General features: G+C 43.9%; 2 protein-coding genes and 1 long non-coding RNA gene across 3 annotated transcripts; 1 reads left to right on the forward strand and 2 right to left on the reverse strand.

Annotated features, from left to right (window-relative positions):
* Positions 1-82: 82 nt before the first annotated feature.
* LOC108242058 lies at positions 83-1,020 on the reverse strand. Its single transcript, XR_001808838.3, has 3 exons — positions 753-1,020; positions 614-670; positions 83-445 (listed from the first exon to the last, which is right to left on the reverse strand). It is a non-coding gene; the product is annotated as an uncharacterized LOC108242058 (long non-coding RNA).
* Positions 1,021-6,783: 5,763 nt separating this feature from the next.
* On the forward strand, positions 6,784-12,536 carry atoh1b (atonal bHLH transcription factor 1b). Its single transcript, XM_017426631.3, has 2 exons — positions 6,784-6,895; positions 11,805-12,536. Exon 2 carries the CDS (start codon positions 11,824-11,826, stop codon positions 12,499-12,501), a length of 678 nt encoding a protein of 225 aa, XP_017282120.1. The 5' UTR covers positions 6,784-6,895; positions 11,805-11,823; the 3' UTR covers positions 12,502-12,536.
* Positions 10,348-23,026, reverse strand: dok3 (docking protein 3). Its single transcript, XM_017426632.3, has 5 exons — positions 22,847-23,026; positions 17,688-17,990; positions 17,357-17,447; positions 15,645-15,832; positions 10,348-14,942 (listed from the first exon to the last, which is right to left on the reverse strand). The coding sequence occupies exons 1-5, from the start codon at positions 22,901-22,903 to the stop codon at positions 14,136-14,138; spliced, it is 1,446 nt and encodes a 481-aa protein (XP_017282121.1). The 5' UTR covers positions 22,904-23,026; the 3' UTR covers positions 10,348-14,135.
* Positions 23,027-23,190: the final 164 nt, after the last annotated feature.

Genomic DNA, 23,190 nt, shown 5'->3' on the forward strand with positions numbered 1-23,190 from the left:
ATGTAACCCGAGTTACATTTTAAGATTATTAAAAAACCAAATCAACGTCACTCTAAGTAAAAAACTAGGTTCCAGGTTCGTCTACTGGAGGTAGTGGCAAATTGCAAGACACATACAACTGGAGAGTGCAAAATCAATGAAGTGTATTTATATTTACAATATATACAAATTGTTTCACAGCTTTAAAGTCCAGTTCCTTAAACCAAGGAAGTCTCTGTCGGTGACGAGAAGGAAAAAACAAAAATAGTCCTTTAGTTCCAGCTGTGAAGTGGTTGGTTGAATTTCCCTTCCGGTTTGGAGATGTTTCATCAGATTATGGGTGACTTTCTGAATCCGCTATGGTTAGCTCGCCAGTCCGGTCAGTGAACAAAAACCAGACAATTCTTAATGTGTCCCAGATCCTTCAGCTACTCCGAGCGGGGGTGGGATCTGGAACACACCTGGCCTGCGCAAACAGGCCCGACAATCAATGTACATGTACATGCATTTTTTAATAATCGAATCTGAGCCTACATAATTACATGCAATTTCAATCCAAATGTGTTTTTATGTAGGTGTGTAATCACAGGCTGGGAGGCTAGCGCTAGCATTCTAGCTCCCGAGCAACACTTACCAGTTCCTCTTTTGACAAACAGAGATCGTTTCAGCGTTCAGATGAGCGACCATATGTCTGTAATTTAACAGAGGTATACGATTGATGTATAATCGACATTCAAAAGCAAAACCGCTTTGGGAACAACACCCAAGCCTACCTGCACGTCAAAGTCCCACAGCGTCTGCTACCCAAGGTGCGATTTAGCAGCAATATAAGCAGTGGCTGTCAATTTAGGACTGACGTGCAGCTGTCACATGACGTTAAACCCTCGCGAGAACAACCCTGCTCTCGCCCGGTTAGTGTCGAAAACATAAAACAAAGGAGGATTTTTAAATTAGATCTTTAAATAAAACAAAATAAAATTAGATTTAACAAAATAGAAAATAAAATAACTAAACTACATCTAATATAGAAAAATTATCCTGGTTACACACATAAAAATAATTCAGCAACAAAAACCACTTTGAATTTATGAACACATTTATGCGGCTATACACTGACACATTCCGGCAGAGTAGGAGTGTTATCATTAATGCACAGACAGTTAAAACTTATGAAACATGACTGTGCAAATAAGACGGTTTTTAAGTTTTTCTTAAAAATATTTACAGTGGGGGTCTCACTCAGTGGATTTCATTTCAGTAGAGCACAAATACAAAAGACAGCTTCATCTGATTTAAAAAAAGAATGAGTTATAACTAAGTTACCACAGTCTGCAGACCTGAGTGATCTGACTGGTTTATAACTACTTAGTATGTCTCTTATATACTGTGGTGCAGGGTCATTTAAAGCTTTATATACAAGTAATATGATCTTAAATTTGATTCTGCTTTCAATAAGAAGCCTGTACAGAGATCTGAGGACAGGTGTGATGTGTTTAAACTCCTGTAACAACATGAGCAGCAGCATTTTGAGTCAGCTACCGTCTGTATGCGGCACATATTTGGAGGCCTGTAAAGAGGCTACTGCAATTTAATTCAACCCACTAGTAATAAATGCATGAATCAATTTTTATGTGGGATTTCGATACAAACCGTTTAACTTCTGAAATGTTCCTCAAATGATGGAAAGCCAATTTAGTGGCACGGTGGATGTGACTTTCAAAATTTAGATCACTGTCTATTATTACGCCAAGGTTTCGTGGTTAATGTTTGCACTCCAGGGACAGAGGACTGGGAGGATGAGTATTTCTGTTTTATCTTTGTTTAGTTGTAAGAACAGAGGCCATGTCTCTCGGCTGGCCTGGGAAGTCCTTGGAAGAGGAGGAAGAGGTGGATGTGGAGAGAGAGGCCCGGGCTTCCCTGCTCAAGATGCTGCATCTGCGACCCAACGCGATGGATGGATGGATGGATGGATGGATGGATGGATGGATGGATGGATGGATGGATGGATGGATGGATGGATGGATGGATGGATGGATGGATGGATGGCATTTGCATAATATAAAACGTAACATAAAAGTGTGCTTTAATTTTTTAATTAGAATNGGATGGATGGATGGATGGATGGATGGATGGATGGATGGATGGATGGATGGATGGATGGATGGCATTTGCATAGTGAATAAGGGAATGCACAGGGTCTGTACCATCCGAAAATAAGGAAATGTACAACTGACTGTCTGAATAATTATGATAGTTTACATTATGTTTATAAGTATTATGTACAAGGAAGCATACACCGACTAAATAAAACTGGACCGAGAATTGAACCATGAGGTACACAAACTCAGACTCAAAACCACCAATGGGAACAAAGAACTATCTGTCTCTAATTAGGTGTTTGAAACCAGAGAAGAACTGGACCAGAGAAGCCAGCCCAGTTTTCAAACCTGTCCAGCTAAATGTCAGGATTAGTTGGGTCGAAAGCAGCACAGAGATTTGGAGATTCAGAGTCATAAGGACAGATATTTTTGTAGAATCAGTGTTTATGTGCAGGTCATTTACACCATCACTGACTGCTGTTTCTGTACTGTGGTGACACTGAAAACCAGACTGATAAATATTAGTGACATTGTAAGAGCAAAGATAACTATTCTAGGACGTAAAAAGCTTTTTCGTGCATTTTAACACATGAAATAGGGCATTCATGTTGAGTCTAGACAACTTTTTGCTTTTTGATCCAAATTTTGGGGTGGATAAGAAAAAAACATGAAGAGGCCAAAAAAAAAAAAGAGAAACATCTTTATGTAAAACACAAACCTTCAGTAAACATCAGTTCAGAGCCTCTGTTTGATATGAACAGTAAACATTTTGTGTCATTCAGTCAAACAACTGCAAGGTAGCAACAAAAAGGCATAAAAAGAGATTCAAATCAGCCGCATATAGACACTCAAACTGCCTCATCACAACTACAAAAAGACTCTGAAGCGAAAGAAGATTCGTCTAAATAAGCCCAGAGAGATCCTAAAAAACACTCAACACAGTAACAGTATTTCTCAGAACTTTACAAAAAAAACTGAAAGTGATGCAAAACGGCAACAAACAGCTGAGATTTTAAAAAAGCTTTAAACAAGACAAAAGCACAAAAAGAAATGTTCAAAATTAAATCTCCTACATGGCATCAAGCAGTGACTGACTCAAAATAACTTAAATTAAATCAAAGACACAAAACAATGACAATGAGCGTCGAAACAAAAGTTCAAAGACGTGCAACTCAACAACAACAGAAATGCTAAATGATGCAAAAACTACAAAAAACAAAGACAATGAATACTATTTGATTCAGAACTGCTGAAAACAAAAAGCCTGAAATAACCACAGAGACACATAACAACCATGAGGAACCTGACCTCTTATTCCATCCATGTGTCCAGCTTTGCTCAGTATATGAAGAGTAAAAGTAGAGTCATAAAAACAAACCACAAAGATAAGATTTAACTTAACACCAACACCACAAAACATAACGCTGAAATGACCAGATGCTTCATTTTTATGACAGTATATGATTAAATGTTTGTTTTGGGTTGGGGTTTTTTTCAAAATAGAGAAAAGGTTGTTGTCAATTTTTTGTTTTTTTCTAAACGTGTTAGTTAAATCGCAACAAAACAAATTCTGAGTTTTTTGTTTTTTACTTCAAGCTCAGGTCCTCTACCAGAAGCCTGGGAGCTTGAGGGTTCTGCTCAGTATCTTAGCTGTTCTTCGAACTCTGCTCTTCTGGACAGAGATCTCTGAGGTTGTTCCTAGGATCTGTTGGAGCCATTCTTCCAGTCTGGGGGTCACAGCACCGAGTGCTCCGATGACTCCTGGCACCACTGAGGCCTCGACTCTCCACAGCTTCTCGATTTTCTCTTTCAGCCCTTGGTGTTCCTCCAGCTTCTCGTGCTCCTCCTTCTGGAGTTCCTTGGAATTGCTACTCTAACTTGGCTGCCTGCTGTGTTTGCAGTTACATACTCTACATGATGGCGTCATCTGGACACATCTGGCACTGAACTTCCTTACAACTTTTAGGTAGTTCATTAACATACAGGAAGAAAGGAAATGGTCCTAAAGTACAACCTAGTGGAATGCCCATTTTACTAATCTGATATGTTGATCATATCTCATTAACTTAGCCATACTGATCTCTATTTTTTAAAATATGTACTGTACCAATTAGGGTTTTTGCAAGATTTTTTTTTTATTTTACTTTTTTATTGCATAAGGTGACAGTACTGTGAAAAAAGCTGAAAAGTATAAAACAGTTTTTCTAGACATAAAATTGAGACAAATGAATGAGTCCATTTCTGCTGACTGATAAAAGCGTAAATGGTTTTGTATTGTTGTGTTGTTGTGGTCTGTTTTTAATCTGAAAAAAAAGACTTCCTCAAGAACCCGTGGCCAAAGTTTTCAAGTCTTCCATTGTTAAAAAAGAGAAAAGAATTGGACCTGGAGATGTTTTAATTCACTCTTCAGAACTCCATATGATAATGATGTTATTAAAACACACAATAGCCTGCCCCTCCATTCAGCGTGTAATGGATAATAAGTGTCGATCCAGCGCTGACAGCTTTCAGGGTCCCTGATGCTCGAGTGTCTGGAAGCCTTTCTTGTTTGATTTGATGGACCGGGTCTTTACAGCCCACTCCACGTTCGCCTATCTGCCATATGGTGCGCTGCTGCATGAAAAGGAGCAGCACTCAGAGGTGCATTTGATCTGAGGTGTTAGGGGTTGTTTCAGTGGCTGTTAAGAATCGTTCCTAAATAATAAAGGACGGATTAAGATTGATCAAGCAGCCAGAAAATGAGCAAAAATAAAAGCATTTTGTTTTTTTCTCAATACTTCAGTCAATAGTCGTTGTTTTTTTCTACCTTATGCACAAAATTATTTCCAAAAATACATGTAACTCATAGATTACTATACAAATCCATTTTTAGAATATAATTGGATGTAAAAGTGATTTTGGATGGACTGAAAGCTTGTATGCTGGCCACAGTTTATTCTGTAAGAAAGCAGAGAACAGTCAACATGACGTGCAGGGACAACTAAAAGGAAAAGAAAGGACAAATCTCTAAAATTTTCCCGCCGACTTTGTTGCTCTCTGGCATCTTGGTCCTCGTAACAAGAGCCGTGACGTCCCGGGGTGTTATTTAGGCACAAAGATTGTTTTATATGTTTGTTTATTATTTGAAAATGAACAATGACAATAATGTTGCTGCAAATGTGCCAAATTTAGCATTGTGAGTTCATTTTCACCTGGAGTCTCTGGCAAACTGATGATGTGACACTATCAGGAAAAAAAATTTTGATTTATCGACAAATAACATAAACAAATAAATCTTTATTATTACAATCTCTGACTGAAATATTTCAGTTCAGTCAAATGTGACACAAAAAGGCCTGAAAGAGACATACAATACTGTTCCGTACTGTACAACAAAAAAAACTAAAGGCCTATCATTCTTTGAAGGAATGCATATCGCCCGTTGCCTTTCATGCCAAAATTTTAGGCTAAGATCATCTTATATTGAGAACAAACAGCATTATAACCACTTTGATCAAGCCTTGTAAATAACAATATGTGCAGGTTCATGCATCATTGCAAGCTGTCAGGCTCAGAGTATGTGTTGTGAGTGACTCTCAGCTACTACCACATCAGATTTTAGCTCAAAATCTGTGAAAATGACCGAGTTAGAGCCACTTTGGGCTTGGCTGAAGTCGACTATTTGTGGCAGCCAGTTAGAATCAGACTGACTCCAGAAGGTAACCAGTAGATGTTCGTCCAGTGATTACTCTGAGTTTTAGTAAATCCATTTGGCGGTTCATGAGATATTTTGCTAACAAACAGTGTGAACTTCAACGGTTAATGCTGCGTTCTTAAGCAAATACCTCACACAATGAGTAGGGCTTATATGTTGGGTGAAAAAAAAGCTGTAAAGTGACCATAAAGTGATGCAAACTGGTAAAAAAAAAAAAAAAAAATTAGCCCCATTTCACTACAAAATCAGAAATGTATCAATGATCAATTGTGTATGAAGAATACATTGAGGTGTTTTAATCATCTGTGAACACAAAGGTCTCATGATTTGTTTCCCAGCAAATCGATTTTAAAAGGAAACACCATCATGGGGACTGTAGATGAAAACACTAACAAATGAATAAATTATAGGTAGCAGTCTTCTTCTCATTTATCTGTACAGACAGATGAGAATAAAAATTTCACACTTATTGTTTACCAAAAAAAAAAAATAGGAGAAGGCTTGGACTGGTTAAATAAGACACTGCTGCAGGTCAGGACCACTTCTTGCCCACATCACTGGCTAAATTAACACCCTACAGAGACACGGATTAAGATATCGCGAGATTTGCTTCCACCTCACGAAGGCAAGGATCAATCATGGCCGGAACGAGCGTCTCGAGCGATAAAAATCCAGCCATGACAGGCCCGAAAGTGAAGCTCTCCTCTCTACTTCCACTGTCCTGCTCCGAGTTCATCAATTAGCCCTCTGCCACAGATAGCATTAACTTAATGAACCGTTTCTGTAACGAGAATATTACTTCCCTTCTCCCAAATTAATGAGGCCGCTAATTGTCCTAATTTGCGCGTGAAACCCGGGCATTAAGCTGACTGGAACCACCTCCGTAGCTTCGGGTGTGAGAGGATAATTACAGACTGTTGACTGCTTCCAACATCAAGAGCTTCTCTGTTCCTGGCGAGCGATTGTGTAAAGAGGAGAGAAAAAAAATCAAGTCTTTTGTGAGGAAATTAAATAGGCTTTAATTAAGACACGAGGCAGAATGATGGCTGATGTAGGGGAAGTCTCCTCTGAGCGTCGGGGTGGAGCTTCTCTACAGCTTTACATTGTTACCGAGCCAAATGAGGTGAGTTTAAATCATATTCACCAGGGTATTATTTTAATATTATTGCCCGCCGCCTTGGAGGGCGGGCGATCGCGATAATGTCTGTGGGTGCGTCTGTTAGCAAAACATCTCCAGAACCACTGCACGGATGAAACCTTTAGAAATTGATAACTGGATTTTCATCTTCAGCTGATTCAATTTTGGAGTCAGTCCGATTCAAGATGGCCGGCACAGCTAATCGAACTTATCCAACACAAAATTGGCTCCAACTCAGGCAGTTCCACAGACACCGAGCTAAACTGTGCTGTGGTAGTAGCTGAGAGTCCTCCACAACTCCTGCTGTGAGCGCTAAAAGATCACGTAAAAATCTTTATTCAAAACTTAAGCATTTACTGTTGAAGTCAGCCCTGCTTATCTGTTAGCAAAATATCTCTTGAACCGTTTGACAGAGCGTACTGAAACTCCCAGAAACCAATCACCATATGCACATCTACAACTGATTAGCTTTTAGAGGCAACCCAATTCAAAATGGCTGCCACAGCTAATTGATTTTAGGAAAAACAAAAATGGCTATAAGTCAGTCAATTTTAGTGATGCTGAGCTAAAACTTGGTGTGGTGGTAGCTGAGAGTCATCTCCAACACATACCCTGAGCGCTCACAGCTCATATGAGATAACTGATTAAATCTGTGGCATACACTATGATAAGTCTTTCATTTATCAAACTTACTTATTCCAGAATCTGTCTATAAAGTACAATCTCGTTGTTTCTGTAACTGTAAGAGTCAGCGATGCGTATTGATGGGGTTTTCACAAAATGTCCCTTTTTTAATGTTATTTTAGCTCCCAATTTGACATTCTGCTTTCAGACTTTGTAAATAACGTCAAACTGGTTCACAATTTTCCGACCGTTTCGGGAAGCACTTCTGTCATCACGGCGGTTCTTGTTGTCTGACTCAAAGAGGCAGTGATGAATGGTGGTCGACTTTTACTTCGACTATTCCCTGAAGTCTCTATGCTCTTCCAGGAGGTGCCAAATTAAAATTTTCTTTACAGCTTTCAAGATAAATTAGTCACCTTTAGGCCTACATTAGCCTGTAACTACAGTTATAATTGGATCGTTGTTGGAGGCGACGTGAGGAGGTAGGGAGAAAAAAAGCAAAACAAAACAACAAAACAAAGAGAAAACATTTCAAACAAGCCTCAAAGATTGGGTGGAATTAATTGGATGTTGCTTGGGGCCACGGCGGGTCCTCGGGGGACATAACTGAGAGGGTTGGAGCGTGTCCCCTGAGAAATTAAACAATCACAGTTACACAATTAAGGGTTTGTCTCAAAACCTCCAAGCCGATAAGGCAAAAAAAAAAAATACTGTTTGCAGCATTCCGATCTGAGGGGATCATCGGCTCAGCTGCTGCTGGACCCCGTGTGGCCGCCGCATGCGGCTGGCTGATTATCACCGTCAGAATAAGGGTCGAGAACTAAAGCAACGGGGACGGGGTGGCAGCCACACCCGCCAACGCTCCTCTTAGCTGCCAAGTCTGTGGCACGTGGTGTAACGACTGGCAGTAGACGGGGTCGGGGAAACCTGCAGAGGCAGTTTGTGTGATAGAGACGGCCCGCTGTGTTGGACTAAACCCTCCACAACTGGACTTCCTGCTCGGAGCTCCGAGCTGCCGTTGGTGTAGCCGGGGGGGATCTGTCGCCGAACAGAGCGGGCAAGAGGCTCGAGGACCCAAATGTAGACACAAACGTACATTTATTTTACTCTTGTTTATTTATCTTTTTAATTTATCCATCCATTATCTGCTGCTTGTTCTGGATTCGGGCCCTGGGCGCCACACCACCTCAGCTGGCTCCTCTCAATGTGGAGGAGCAGCGGCTCTACTCCGAGTCCCTCCCAGACAACCAAACTTCTGTCTCTGTCTTCTGTCGCCTGTCTCTAAGGGAGAGCCCAGTTAGCCAAATGAGAAAACTCGTTTTGACCGCCTGTATCCACAATCTCATTCTTTCGGTCACTACCTGCTCCCATAGGTGAGGGTAGGAATGTAGACCGACTGGTAAACAGACAGTTTTGCCTTACAGCTCAGCTCCTCTTCACCACAACAGACCGCTACAGAGGACACACTACTTCTGCACCGATCTGTCGATCTCACCCTCCATCCTTCCCTTACTCATGATCAAAACCCCGAGATCCTTAAACTCCACCACTTAAGGCAGTGCCTCACTCCCAACCCGGAGAGAGCAGACCCCCCCTTTGCCGACTGAGGACCATTCTCTGCATTGTACCCATCACGCACGTGAGCGCACACACCAGCGCCACGAGCAGAGGGCTGCCATCTGAGGCCCCCAAGGACCTCCTGATCACAGGCTCACCTCTTCTAACCCCCCCCTTCACTTTGTTATAACCCTTTTAAAAGGTCGACACGTAAACCGGAGGTGAGCTAACCGTCTTTTTTTTTTCTTCCCCCTCTACAGTAGACCCGCATCACGTCATACTGTAAAGCTATCAGTCCACCCTCCACCTCCCCCACTTCCAAAACCCCACCCGCCGTGTCTTTCAGAGGGTCGGCGCAGAAGCTGACCTCAGAAATGTTCCTCGCACCTCCTCGGCCTCCGCCGCCACTCCTCCACTTCACGCCCCGCACCAGATGGGAAGTGTAGCTGCAGTTTTTTTTTTTTTTTTTCAGGTCCTGCATGCAGGGTTACAGGCTGTTGCGCTGGCAGTGGTGCTGAAGGAATGAAATATTCATGCAGGCCAGCAAAAAAAAAAAAAAAAAAAAAAAACACAAAACACACAAAAAAAACCCTGAATGAACACCCCGGGAGAAGAACGTGCCGATTTATTCAATAAGAGCGGGCCTCATTAAACTGCTGGCGACCAGGCAGGTCACGGTGATTTTCATTGACAGAGCTCGACCCCCGACTCTTGAAGACGTGTGGGGGTGGTGTTGGTGGGGGGGTCTGAATATAAAGCAAGTCACCGACATGAGTCTTTGGGACGTTCGGGTTCTCCCAGCGGGACGGGTCTGAGCTGGTGTGCTGGCGTTTGGCTCCTCTGCAGCCGCTGACGCCCTAATGAGTGATTAGCAGCGCGGTGTCACGGCTCCGTGGCAGCATATGGGAGACGTGGGCGACTTCGTCTGCAGCGGAGGTGTGTGTGTGTGTGTGTGAGTGTGTGTGGGGGGGAGCCCGGGGACACCAGCTGATAGGCACTGGGCCCCCACGGCCACAGGACCAAAGCTGAAATTTGTAGCCTCATTTATCACTTGCTCCCTCACTCCGGAATCGCTGTTTTCGGCCCCCCTCCCCCCCAAACAACAAGGTGACTAATAAATAATGGCTTTTTGATACTGGCGTGTTTTCATCCTGCTCCCTAAATGATTCATAAATGCTTCGGAGACGCCTTATCGCTTCTCAGAGGCAGGTGTGTCTCCGCCGGCTCTCCCACCTGTTCTTTTATTGTTCTTCTGCAAATATCCAGGAAAACATTGGCCGTCTTTTATCGTTTGTTTGAGGACAAACTCGAGTTTGGTTTTTTTGTTTTTTTTTGTTTTTTTTTCTCCAGTCAGTCGGATCTCTCAGGGGTCAGAGGGACGATTAGGAAATCAGTTTTTGCTGCTGAGAAAGAGGCGCAAGTTTGTTTTCCACGTTAAGGCCGTTTATGATGACGATGATGCAGTTGCTAGTACCCGTTTCGTCATGGCCCGCCGCCAAAAGGCTGGCAGTAGCATTTTTGCCTGTGTCCCTGTGCCTCTGCTGAGTGTGTGTGTGTGTGTGTTTGTGTCCGTTAGCAAAATATCTCAAAAACCACAGCGCAGATTTTAGTGAAACCTTTTGAAATTAATCATTGGATGTACCTCTACAACTGATTAGCCTTTGGGGTCAACCCATTCCAAGATGGCCACCACAGTCACTTCACATTAGAAAACACATAAATGGTCACAACTCAGTAGATTTTGCAGACACTATGCTAAAACTGGGTGTGGTAGTAGCTGAGAGTCATCCTGAACACCTACTCCAAGAACGAACTGATTGTGCCGAATCACTGTTTGAAACATTGGCGACAACTGTTGGAACCATTTCAGGTGTCTGTTAGCAAAATGTCTCATGAACCATTGAAGGGGTTTTAATGAAACTTTAAGAAAGTAATCACTGGATGTATGTTTACAACTGATTAACTTTTAGAGTCAACCTGATTCAAGATGGCTGCCACAGCTGATCAGCTTTGGCCAACACAAATATAGCGATAACTCAATCAATTTCACAAATATTGAGCTACAATTTGGTGTGGTAGTAGCTGAGAGTCCCACTCAATACATACTTGGAGCACAAACAGATTGTCATTTCTCATCTTACTCTTAAACACTGACACAGAAGGCAGTTGGTGGTGTGCATTCCTTCAAGAAATGCTACGATTGTATTTTCAGACCAAACAGCAAACTGTTGCACACGGAGCTGTAACAAGCCTGCATACGCCTGGTCCTGCTTGTTTTTTTTTATCTCCAAACTAGTAAATCAAGTGGTAACAGCAGAACATCTGAGCTCAAAAGTTGTTGCAACACATGTTTCGGAACTTGTTTATCAAATCAGATCAGTCTCCCGTTATTTTTCTGCTCTTTTTTTTTTTTCTTTTCTTTTTTTCTTCCTTTTTTTTCCAAACCTGCACGCTCTTAAATGATTAATACCCCTGCTCCCCTGTGGGCGCGGATCAAAACAAGGTCGTGATTGAGTTACGAACACACAATGGGGGGAAGAAAAAGTGGAGCTTTGTTGGATTGTTGTTTGACAGCGGGGTCAGAGGCTGCGGGGCTGTCACAGGGAGGGATAGGAGTGACAGCAAGGTGGCTGCGAGGAGAGGCTCTATAAAAAGGCTGCTGCTGCGCAACTCCAGAGAGAGACGAGCGTCGCCCTTTTCCTTCCCTCCGCAGGGCCCTCCCTCACTGAGCCATGGCCGCTAAAACGGAGCTCGCGGGCTGGCCCGAGTACCCGGAGGACTTCGCCCTGCTGCAGCAGAGGAGCTTCAGCTCCAGGACGTGGATTTCTTCCGACCCGGTCCGTGCCTTTCCCAGGAGGGAAGCGACGGAGGTGGAGGCGGAGGGGACGGGGAGCGGGCTGTCCCCGGCGCCCGGCGGTCAGGCGGGCGACGGAGGCAAGGCGGCCCCCTTCGGCGCCCAGCGACACCGGCGCGTGGCGGCCAACGCCCGGGAGCGGCGGCGGATGCACGGCCTGAACAAGGCCTTCGACGAGCTGCGCAGCGTCATCCCGTCCCTGGAGAACGAGAAGAAGCTGTCCAAGTACGACACGCTGCAGATGGCGCAGATTTACATCACGGAGCTGTCCGAGCTGCTAGCCGGGGTGGTCCAGCAGGAGTGCACGGACCCGGTGGACGGCAGGACGCCCAGGAGGAGCCTGATCCACTCTCTCCGGACTCCGGAGACCCCCTCCCTGCAGCCGCCGCCGCAGCAGCAGCAGCAGAGGGACCCAACGACCCCTCCCATCAACCACCTGTTCATACTCAGACCTCCGCCTGAGTCAAACCCAGCAGGGGCCTGTTCCTCCCACAGCAGTGATGGAGAGTCCTCCCATCTCAGCGACACGGAGGACAGTCAGAGCGGGACACGGTGACTCAACAGTTACTAGAAGAGTTTATATGGCAGTAGACGTGAGACGTGGCAGTGGACATGACCAAAGTCTCAGAGACCCCGACTCCATCCCTTCCTCAGATGAACCACAGTAGGCCTTCGTAAGCACTTTAAGCTCCTGAGTGACATGTCTTGTGTCATTAGTTGGGTTTTAGATTTTATTTCTAATTAAAACTGGTATTTTTCTATTTATGCATATAGCTAAATGGTATTTTATGAGAAATGTTTTGCTACAATAAAGATGAAAACATAAGTGTGCCTTTTTTTTATATTGCTTTTGGAATGTTACTGTCGGCAAAAATTTCATTTATATGGACAAAAATTCGTTACGCAACCCAGAGGCATAATTTTTTCAAAACCGTAAGGGCCTTGCATTTTTTCATTCTCGAGTTTTGAACTGATAAAACTGTGAGATATTAGGATCTCCGAGTGCTCTGAGTATATGATGGAGATGACTCTCAGCTGTTACCACGTTAAATCTCAGCTCAGTATCTTTAAAACTGACTGAGATGTAACCATTTTTGTAATGTTGAAGTATGATTAGCTGCGGTGACCATTTTGAATTGGATTGACTTCAAAACTTAATCAGTTGTAGATATACATCCAATAATTACTTTCTGGAAATTTCGTTTAAATCCGTCAAGTGGTTCATGAGATATTTTGTTAATAGACAGACAAAATTGACTCCAATTGTTAATAGTAAACTTTTCATCAAATTTGTCACACAACGTGAAGCACTCAGAGCATGTCTTGGGGATGATGCTTAGCCACTACCATGCCAAATGTCAGCTCAGAAGCTGTAAAATTGACAGAGTTATAGCCCCTTTTATGTTTGTCAAGGTTCATTAGCTTTGGCAGCCATCTTGAATTTTACTGGCCTCAAATGTTAATGAGTTGTAGACGCCCATGCAGTGATTACGTCTTGAGAGTTTCAATGGAGTGTGCCCGCTGGTTCATGAGATATTTCGCTAACAGACATGCAGATAGGCGTAGGTAAAAACATTATCACCAAGTTCATCAGTTAAGTTTAATTCTATGATTTTTGGTGTAGATTCTCAGTCATCCAGGTCATCCAGGACAGGGCAATCCGAAGAGGGTTATTTTTTTCTCTCTCTCATGCAGCTGGATTTTTATTTGTTTTTGTTTTTTTTTTAAAGTTCCTCATTCGGAGGAACTTTCTCCGACTAAAATGTCAGAGTGTGCAGAAGTAGTCAGACTGCAGCAACGTTTGTAAAACACAGGAAACAAACGGTAGTCCCATAACAAATCTCTTCTCTGCTGTAGCATCGTCACTTAACAACTCCCGTGCAAATCTCTCTCCTTTCCTCTCCTTCCCGAGGGTGCGTACCGATGCGCAAAACTCTAAATAGCGGCAAAGAACGACATAAAAATAAATGTCCTCTTTGCTGTAGAAGGAAAATAGAAAAAAAAAAAAAGCATTCCAGTTACATTTTTCATACAAGAAAACCTACAAACATCTGCCTACCAGCGTGCTCCCGGTTAGAGGCGTGTGATGGCAGGAAAAGAAACTAATTATGCCACATGACAGTTCATCACGGCTGGGGACAAAAAAAAAAGAAAAAACATCTCCCCCCTCCAGTCAGTCTAACTAACGGTCTACTGGAGAAACGTGGGGCTGCCTGCTCTGTGGAAAGTCGGGGGCTGGAACTTTGCCAGGTCCTTGGAGATGATTTCAGCCAGCCTGTGTTTGAAACTGCCGGGGGCCTCTGTGGAGGCGGGGCCCGGGCCGGGGCCGCCGGCGTCCTCCTCGGTCTCCTTCGTGTCATCGTCCGCCGCCTGGGTGTTGTACCCTGGGTGGAGGCAGTCGTCCGCCAAGGGTGGGAAAGCGCCGCACTGGTCCAGCTTCGAGGGCTGGGAGGTTGGGGGAAAGCCGTCCTGGCTGGCGAAGGAGTAGACGCCGCCAGCGTCGTCGGTCCCAGTTTTCCTGACCTGAGGAAGCGTGGCTCTCCTCAGGTTGTAGTAAATTCTCTCCTCCGCGCCGTCCTCCAGGGAGAGACAGCGCTCGTCCTCGTCCTCGCCCTCCTCCCCGACGTCCTCCTTGCTGCTGCTGGACAGATGCGGTCTGACGTTGCGCAGGTGCTGCATGCTGTCCGCGGCGGCGTGGGCGTTGACTGCGTAGTATTCACCGACCGCTCTGTCGTCCACGTCGCCGTCGTCCCTGTCTGCGTAGGCGTGAGCAGCGGGTACAGACAGCTGGCTGGCTGGGGCCGGCAGGGCCGCTGCCACCGCAGACACGTCCGGTAACGATTTCCTGTGGGCCCTCGGGGGCTGGACGCCCGCGTCCTCCTTCAGCAGGCACTGCTCGGCTATGGCCTGGAAGATCTGCGGGCCGTGTCGGGTCAGGAAGATGAAGACGCCTTCGCCCGATTCGCAGCGGCGGCCCGCTTCGATGCTGAATCCGCCCTGCAGTCACAGCCCAAACAGAACTTCTGTACAGCAGCTGGTAAACGTGAACTCATTTACCTTTTTTTAAAGCGTCGGCTCAGGTAATCTGAAGTGGGGCTTTCTGTAGAAAGCTGAGGCGCCTCCGTTTTAGAGCTCAACTCTGACCGAAATGATTGGGAAAAGCCAACCCTCTTTGGCGCTCTGTAGAAACCTCATTCAAAGTTTAAATGGGAGACAGGAAATTGGAAAAAATGAATCAGAAGGTAGGTGTTTTTGACTTCCTTCACCCAGTGTGTGTCTTGTTGCTAAAGGACGTACGGTTGTCTCTCAGAGAGCACACTCAAGCTTCCACAGACTTCACTTTCTTTAGCTCAGATTTCTTCTTCTGCTCTGTTTAACCCGTCACGTCTCCTACATGCAACGCTGTAGACACATACAAATCCCCACGTGTCACCAGCAGAGTCTTCTGCTGCTCGTGGCTCGAGAATTTTTAAGCTTTGACTTGTAGTTTTCATACAGTGACTCGTCATTTGAGGCCTTATGTTTAGTCTGTTTCTGTTTGCCTAAGCGCTGCCGTGGAGCGAGCGACCCCACGGTGACCCCACCGGTAGCAGCTTTATCGTTTTGTACGATCTTTTTTTACACTTTTTTTGAGTTGTTTTTAACCTTTCTACAGAAGCCCACTTCAAAAGACCTGAACCAGCCGTTTTTGTGCTTCACCTCCACTTGTCCAAACTTGCGCAAGAGCCTGTACGGCCAGCAGTAGATGACGCCACCCGTGCTGATGTCGCTCAGAATCAGGTCCTCCGTGGTTGTGGACATCAGGTAGTTTCCAGCCAGCTTACAGCTCTTGGAGGCCTTGGTGCTCTGGACCTTCACCTGGTACTGGTTCGGAGGAGGACTCCAGTCTGAACACATCGGGACAAGTCGGCGCAGTAAGATTTAGGCACGCGCCAAAGAGAAGCAATATGGCAGTAAAGGAAACGAGTTATAATTTGCTGTTTATGTTCTATGACATGTTTGGCTTCGTATTTGATGGGATGTGGAACGCGTGCAGGTCCTGTGGCTGCACAACAAGCCCCAATCATCATCCCTCCACCACCGTGCTGACAGCTGGTGGGAGGTGTTTGTGCTGTTCGGTTTTTCTCCAAACACAGCCCCTGTGCATTGTGGGTAAACACCTCTGCTTAGTTCCAGGAGTCTTCAGGTTCGTTCAGACGCAGCGAATTAAACTGAAGTCCTGCTGCCGTGTTCTTTCAGAGAGAAGAGGCTTTCTCCTGCAGCTACTCCAAATAAGTCCCACTTGTTCACTCTTTTTTCTAATTCTCCTGCTGTGAACTTTAACCTTTGACCTGCAGACTGAGGAGCTTTTGGGTATTTTGCACGTTCCCCGAGGATTGTGCTGTCTGACCTGAAGGTGAATTTACTGGGATGTTGGGAACAGCCCTAAATGTTTTCCACTTTTGAATAATCTCTCTCTCTGTAGACTGATGAAGTCTAAATATTTTGGAAATGACCTTTAACCCCTCCCAGATTGTTGGGCAGCAACAGTTGCTTCTCTAAGGTCATTGCTGATGTCCTTCCTCCTTGGCGTCGTGTTAACACACACCTGTGTGCTCCAGAGCAGCAAATTAACTAAACTGCTTTTATAGAGATGATCTCACCGATGATGATCAGTTAACCAACATATTTGATCAGCAGCTCCTGGCTGCTGCTGCTTTAACTCTTTAATCCTATGGAAGCTGCTTCGATGGACCTAGTTCTTCCCTCACAGCTGTTCCACTTTGTTTTTCTTTAATAAATAACGAGATGGTGGAATCTGCTGTGTGTTTTTGTACACTTGACATTAAATTTAAATCATTTTAGAACCTGGTCATTTTTTATTACGCCCTGATATGTAAAGCCCTAGAATTGAAAAAGGGTCTTTTTTTTTTTTTTTTGTGACTATACAAAGGATTGTGAGCATAACTTCATTAATCATTTTGTTATTAGAACATTGAGGGACAGCCACGCATTTTCTAGCAAAGAACAACCTGAGAACTCACGGGCTACAGTTAACTCCTATAATAGCTCCGAGTGAGGGGTTGAACTTTTGTCTTTTTTGAGTCTAATACAGGTCAAAGGTGTGACTTTCATTTATCTTCTCTAAACAGTCATGTATACTGAAATGGAGGGAAATAAATACATTTAAAATAACATTTTGGTAGAAAGAAAGATGCCACTAAGATCATTTCATACATCTTAAATAAAATAAAAATAAAAAAGACACCCCCCTCTGCCTTATCATTCCCACTTTTCATGAGTAATAACTTTCATATGGTCTATTTGTAATGATGATGATGATGGTGATGCCAAGAACCTTTAACTTGAAAATGACTTGGATCAGTGTCATTTATCTGAGACAGGTAAGTTGGACAAATGACAGAAATTACCGCTCTTCCAGGATGAGTAAAGGTCATTGTCCTCCATGGTCAAGCTGGTTCCTCCCTCAAGTTCCCCTTTGTGGGAGCCTCCAGGATCTCTCTGTAAACACGGTGGCACAGTAAACATTAAACGGAGCAAACGCCTCCCTCTTATCACTGTTTTATGACTTCAAAGTGGTAAGACGCAAGCAAGACCCGTAGCTTGTGCAAGCACAAGAATTGCAGAAGTGGCACGAGTTGTTTCAACTTCCTCATGATCTTATCGGCCTGGGAAGGTTTGTCCTCGTCTTTCCCAAACTCAAGTGTTGACATGGGGGGGGGGTCGCAGACGAGCGGATACCTGGAAGGCAAGGAGACAGAGGGCGCTGGTCCAGTCCTGGCTGGACGTGGAGGCGAAGGTGTAGTTGCACTGCTTGGTGTTGAGGCAGAAGGCCGTGCAGCCAGCAGGGCAGGCCTCTGCGGCGGCCGGGGTCACGCTGAGGCAGTCGCTCAAACGCACCACCTTCCTCTCCGTGGCCTTCTGCCGACCAGACTTCACGTGCTCGCTGAACGCGCTGCCGTCGGACGCCGCGCAGAACTCCAGCCGACCCACGCCGGTGGAGCTGGGCTTGAAGAGCACCATCCACACCTTCCGCCACGTTTTCTGAGGGGAAGAGAAAGGGTTTAAAGCTTGGCGCTGGGCTGCGATGGTTGGCAACCAGCTGAAGGCACGAAATTGCAAGAAAATATGCAACTTGGAATCCCACTGAATTGGTACTTACGACAGGTTTGCCTTTATGTAACTGCAATTAACTTCCAACATCCCTGCAAGTCACATGGAATCTTTATTTTTTGTTTATTTTGGCCAAAATCTAGTCACAAAGTGTCTCCAGTCAGCCATAATTTGGTGTCATGTGTCACCAAACCCTCTCAAAGTTGTCTCGAATTTCTAGAGAATGGTTTAAGACGGATCCCAACGACTCTGTGATTATTTGGAAAGGAAATCTGTTAATTTTTTGCCACAAGAGCGAGGTCCTGCAGTTCACTCGAGGAAACAGGAGAACCCTCGTGAAAGTTTGGAGGCCTTTTGGAAACTAATGCTTTTCACATTCTGCAGCCAGCAGTGGCAGCCCGGCGAGATACGACCTTAAATGGATAGTCTGGTCACATTTGAAGGGGTGTTTTGTCAAATAGGTATGAATAGGTAGTGCATCATCAGCCGTGACATCAGTCATAGAACATGGAGGATGAAGAAGTCGTCCTCCAGGCGAGGCTAATGCCCAACAGACATACATTTGTGTCTGTTTAGTTAAGAAAACTACGACAAACTAAACAAACGGTGTCATACATAAGTGTAGAGGTTAAATATTAGTTAGTCTTTTACACCGGTAGGTTGTTTTTGAGAAAGAGTTGTTTTATAAGCCTAATTATCCCAGTTTCTCCACGGTTACAGCAAATAGAAAGCCTGAGTTTAGCTCCTGTTTCTGCTTTCACAGTTTTGATTTTCTACTTTAAATACCACTTTTACTCTATCATAGTTACAGTATCAAGGACCAAAAAAAAACACCTCATACAACTTCCTGTTAATGGGAAGTGAAAAGAGCGACATTTACTTGGTGTTTCACCACCTCCACCCCACTAAAATCCTACAACACTGGTTTTTGAATCGGAGTCAGTTTAGGAGCAGCACGTCATGCTGAAGTACACTCATTTAAAGTCCTGACCTTTTGAGTGACGTACATTATTATTTTATTTTTAAGTCTCATATTAGTCTCAAAAGCATCATTGGCAGGCGCCGGAGTTTACAGGTCAGGGCAATTTATGCTGATTAAAAAACTATATCAGCTTGAAACTTGGATTTAAATGTTTCTTCTTGATCTTTTGAGTTTTATTAAACAAGTTGTGGTTTAAAAATTCAATGTATTTATGTTTCAGCCAGAGCTGATTTTGACTGAATGAGATGTGGGATTAAAGCTGACCGTTTCACAACTGAAACTTTAAACTAAAAGGAAAAAAAAGAAGGTGGGAAAAAAATGGTATTTTTAACACCAATTGACCGATAAATCCTTACACGGGAAGGAAAAACACAACAGGATTTGGCTCCCGTGAAATAATCTCTGATGAGGCCACAATGCTCGGCTGCTTTAACGAGGATTTAATTGCCTCCGGCTCCGTAATCGATTCTTGTAATCACTTCTGAGAGGCGCCACTTTGTTTGACCCCCCCGCTGTTTGCTCTAACATTCAAATTACGTCAAATCAATCTTATACTTCTCACTCACTTTTTACTCCCAGAGGTGCGGAAAAGCCCGCAAACTTTCAGTCACTTCCAGAGGATCTAAAAGTTCAGAAACCTGCTATTTGTAAAAGTACGGCAGCTGATTTCTGTTAAATCAGTAATAATCTTGGAGTAGAAATCTGCCTTTGTTGTTCTTCCTCCTGGTTATAACAGAGTGACTTACATTCCTAAGGCTTAAATTGTCAAATTATTGAACAGAATCTCTGAAATAAAGCAGAGGGAAGTCAATCAAAGTGTCCAACCAATAGGAGATCGACTCCTATTCAGCTTAAATACTCACCAGGGTTTATGGAACAACGTCGTGGCAGTTTGTAAAAATGACACAATGTTCGATGTTGATCCATGTGAATTGTTTTGTCTCTTTATTCCCTACTGTCATACGGTGAGACGCAGGTGAGGATTTTTTTTTTGCAAGTGTGCTTTTGTCTCACGAGCCACTGAGCAAATTTCACCGAAACTTTCAAAAAAATGGGCGTACCTCTACAACTGACTGCCCTGTGCAATTCAAGATGGCCGCCACGACCAACTGACCTAAGGACAGACCAAAAAGGGCTGAAACCCCGGTCAGTTTTACAGAGGTTGAGCTAAACGCTGCCGTGGTAGCAGCAGAGCTTTACTCATTTTGCAACACCTTTGCTTAAAGCTTCGGCGTGAACTGCAGAGTCAACCCTGGCTGTTAGCAAAATATCTCATGAACCACTGGATATACGCGTTCAGTATGCATGTTCACAGACAGAATCATTACAAGTCTAAACAGTTTGCATCGTGTTAAACGGTCAAACCCTGGAGTGGTTTCTGGTTCGCAGGCTGCTGCAGGTGACTGCAGCCTTTCGTACACGGCGGCTGTTCTGAAAACTTCTGCTTTCGGTGTCTAATAACTTTCATTTTCAGGCTTATTTTGAGCATCTCAAGACTGTCTAGTGAAGCTTTAAAAAAATAAAATAAAATCTTGATTAAAATAAACGACCTGTTGAAAATAGGTCGCAGTTCACCCGGGTGACAGATTCGACCCCGGACTTTGTGCTCACGCAAGGAAACTTTCCACTGAGCTCATTCTGAGCTAGGTGTGGTCAACAACAACAACAACAAAATAAATACATGTACAATTTGTGGTAGTACACGTAATAATAATAAACAAATTGCTTTATGTAAGATTTACCATAAAACCATGAGAAAGCTGCTGCAGCAGTAAATCGTTTCTGTGTGTGTGTGTGTGTGTGTGTGTGTGTGTGTGTGTGTGTGTGTGTGTGTAGTAATGCTGGTATAGAGTTAAAAAAATAATTCTGCTCTTCGAAGCGCACTAACTAGCGATGACCTCTGAATGCTGTTACCAGTTCACGGGTTGACGTCTCTTTTTTTTAGCTTCCTCTGAACACTTTCAAGTCTAGCGAAGGAAATGGTGACTTGCTCTGTGGTCATCTGTTGGAACAGTCTGACCAGACTTACGCGCGTTTCGCTATCTCAGAGATGCTTTTAGTAACACTACAACGTACTGATTATAGCCCGCCGACCGTTTGTGTTTGTCTGTTAGCGAAATATCTTGTGAACCACTGGAGGAACTTTATTGAAACTTACAGAAATGAATCACTGGATGTGCTTCTGCAGACGATTTTTTATTTTATTTTTTTAACTCAGCCTGATTCAAGGTGGCTGCCACAGCCAATCGACCTCAGCAAACACAGCACGGGCTGTAACACGGGTCTTTTTTTTTACAGATATTGAGATCAAGTTTGGGGAGGTAGTAGCTGAGAGTCATCCACAAACGCTGCCAAGAGCTTAAACACTTCGGCATGCGCATTCCTTATTTTGTTTTCTAAAACAAAAGTGAATAAACTTTAGTTTTTAATTATGTTTGGAGACATCTGGCCTCTCCTGACAATCAGTCTGAACAAAGCTAACGACACTAGAGATTAAAAATAAAAAATGAAACCCTGGGTTTTAACAGCGAGTCATATTTAGACGCTGGTGTGACAAACGGCTGTGATCAACACCAGATTTGGTCAAACAGAATCCTCCTCACATGCTCCTGACCTAAACTGCTCATTCCTTTTAAAGAGTCAAATTAGTCTGCAGGAAAGATCGGGGATTACTGAAGTTTCTAATCTGGTTATACTTGAAGGACCGTTTTAAGAACATTGTACAAATACGCTCCTAAATAATTTTTTTAGGAATTAAAGACGTACGTAACATTCCTGCAAGGTACTTCAGGAGTTTTAAAGTAAAATAATAGTTAATAATCAGTTATATGAAACTGGAACATGATGAAAAAGGGCCGTTGGGAGTCCTCGCTGTTTGGGTCAGATGTTGTAAACCACTCCACGCTCGGCCTCATGTCATGTTGTGAAATCTTGCGAGGCGTGTTCGCACTCAGGGAGCGTGCTGAGGGCGACCCTCTGACACTACCACACCAAACGTCCGTAAAACGGACCAAGTTACAGCCGTGTTTCCAAAAGGTCAGCCGGCTGTCGGCCATTTTGATTTGGGCTGACAACGAGAATGAATCAGTTGTAGATCTACAGTTAATGATGACAAACCAGTGTTTCGTGAGATATTTTGCTAACAGACCAGTGCAGCTGACCCCAATAGTCAGCGGCAGGTTTAAAAACAGACTGTGCGCGATCAGTTAGTGAGTCCTGGGGACGACACGCGACCGCCTCGCCAAATTTTAGCTCTATGTTTCTGAAACTGGCCGACTGTAGCTGCTAAAGTCGCCTAGCTGTGGCGGCCATCTTGAATAGGTTTGACGCCAAAGGTTAACCAGTCGTAGACGTACATTCAGTGGTTACTTTCTGAGATTCATTCAAATCCCCATTCTGTGGTTTACCAGATGTTTTGCCAACACTACAGACGTTACTGCCTCTCACCTTTGGGAGCAGCAAATAAGAGATCTTTTTATTTTTTTGCTCAAATTTATTTCGCTAAATTTGTGCAAATGCATTTTGATTTTAGAGCAACAATGCTTCAGTCGCTGTAAACATTAGAATGAAGTCAATCCTGCACTTGTTGCTCAATAAAAACAACCATTTTGCTGTCTTTTTAAAAATTCATCTTAGCGTGCAGTAGCTTAAGTTGTGATATATACAGCATATTAGGTTTAACTTTTCAGATAAAAAAGGGGTCAAATTTTACTTCAGGCACTTTGTGAGCGCAACAGGTGCTCCAAGTAAAAGAAAAGATAACCAGCAATGCTAAAATATTTACCAAACTTGGGCTAAAACTTACTTTTCCAAACTTGAAGCCCTGAAGGTAGAGCATCCCCTCCTTGCAGATGATATCCATGACTCGTACGTTTGATCTGAAGCGCTCACATCAGCAGACGAGCTGCTGCTGCTGCCGCTGCGTGGTCACACTCTTTAATAGTGAGGTTAAAACCGGATCCCCTGTGCCACCAAAATAACTGTTTCCATGACGTCTGCAGCATTTTTTTTTTTCTTCTTTACCTTGTTGTCGGCGAGGGGAAATAAAGTCACCCTCCGTATCGCAACCATTTCAAAAGAAAGAACACACAAGTCATGTGTTGCTATTTTCTTGAGTCAAACTTCCCTTCGTACAATTACGCAACTTCC

The sequence above is a fragment of the Kryptolebias marmoratus genome, linkage group LG9, assembly GCF_001649575.2.
Source record: "Kryptolebias marmoratus isolate JLee-2015 linkage group LG9, ASM164957v2, whole genome shotgun sequence".
In the NCBI taxonomy this organism is placed as follows: Eukaryota; Metazoa; Chordata; class Actinopteri; order Cyprinodontiformes; family Rivulidae; genus Kryptolebias; species Kryptolebias marmoratus.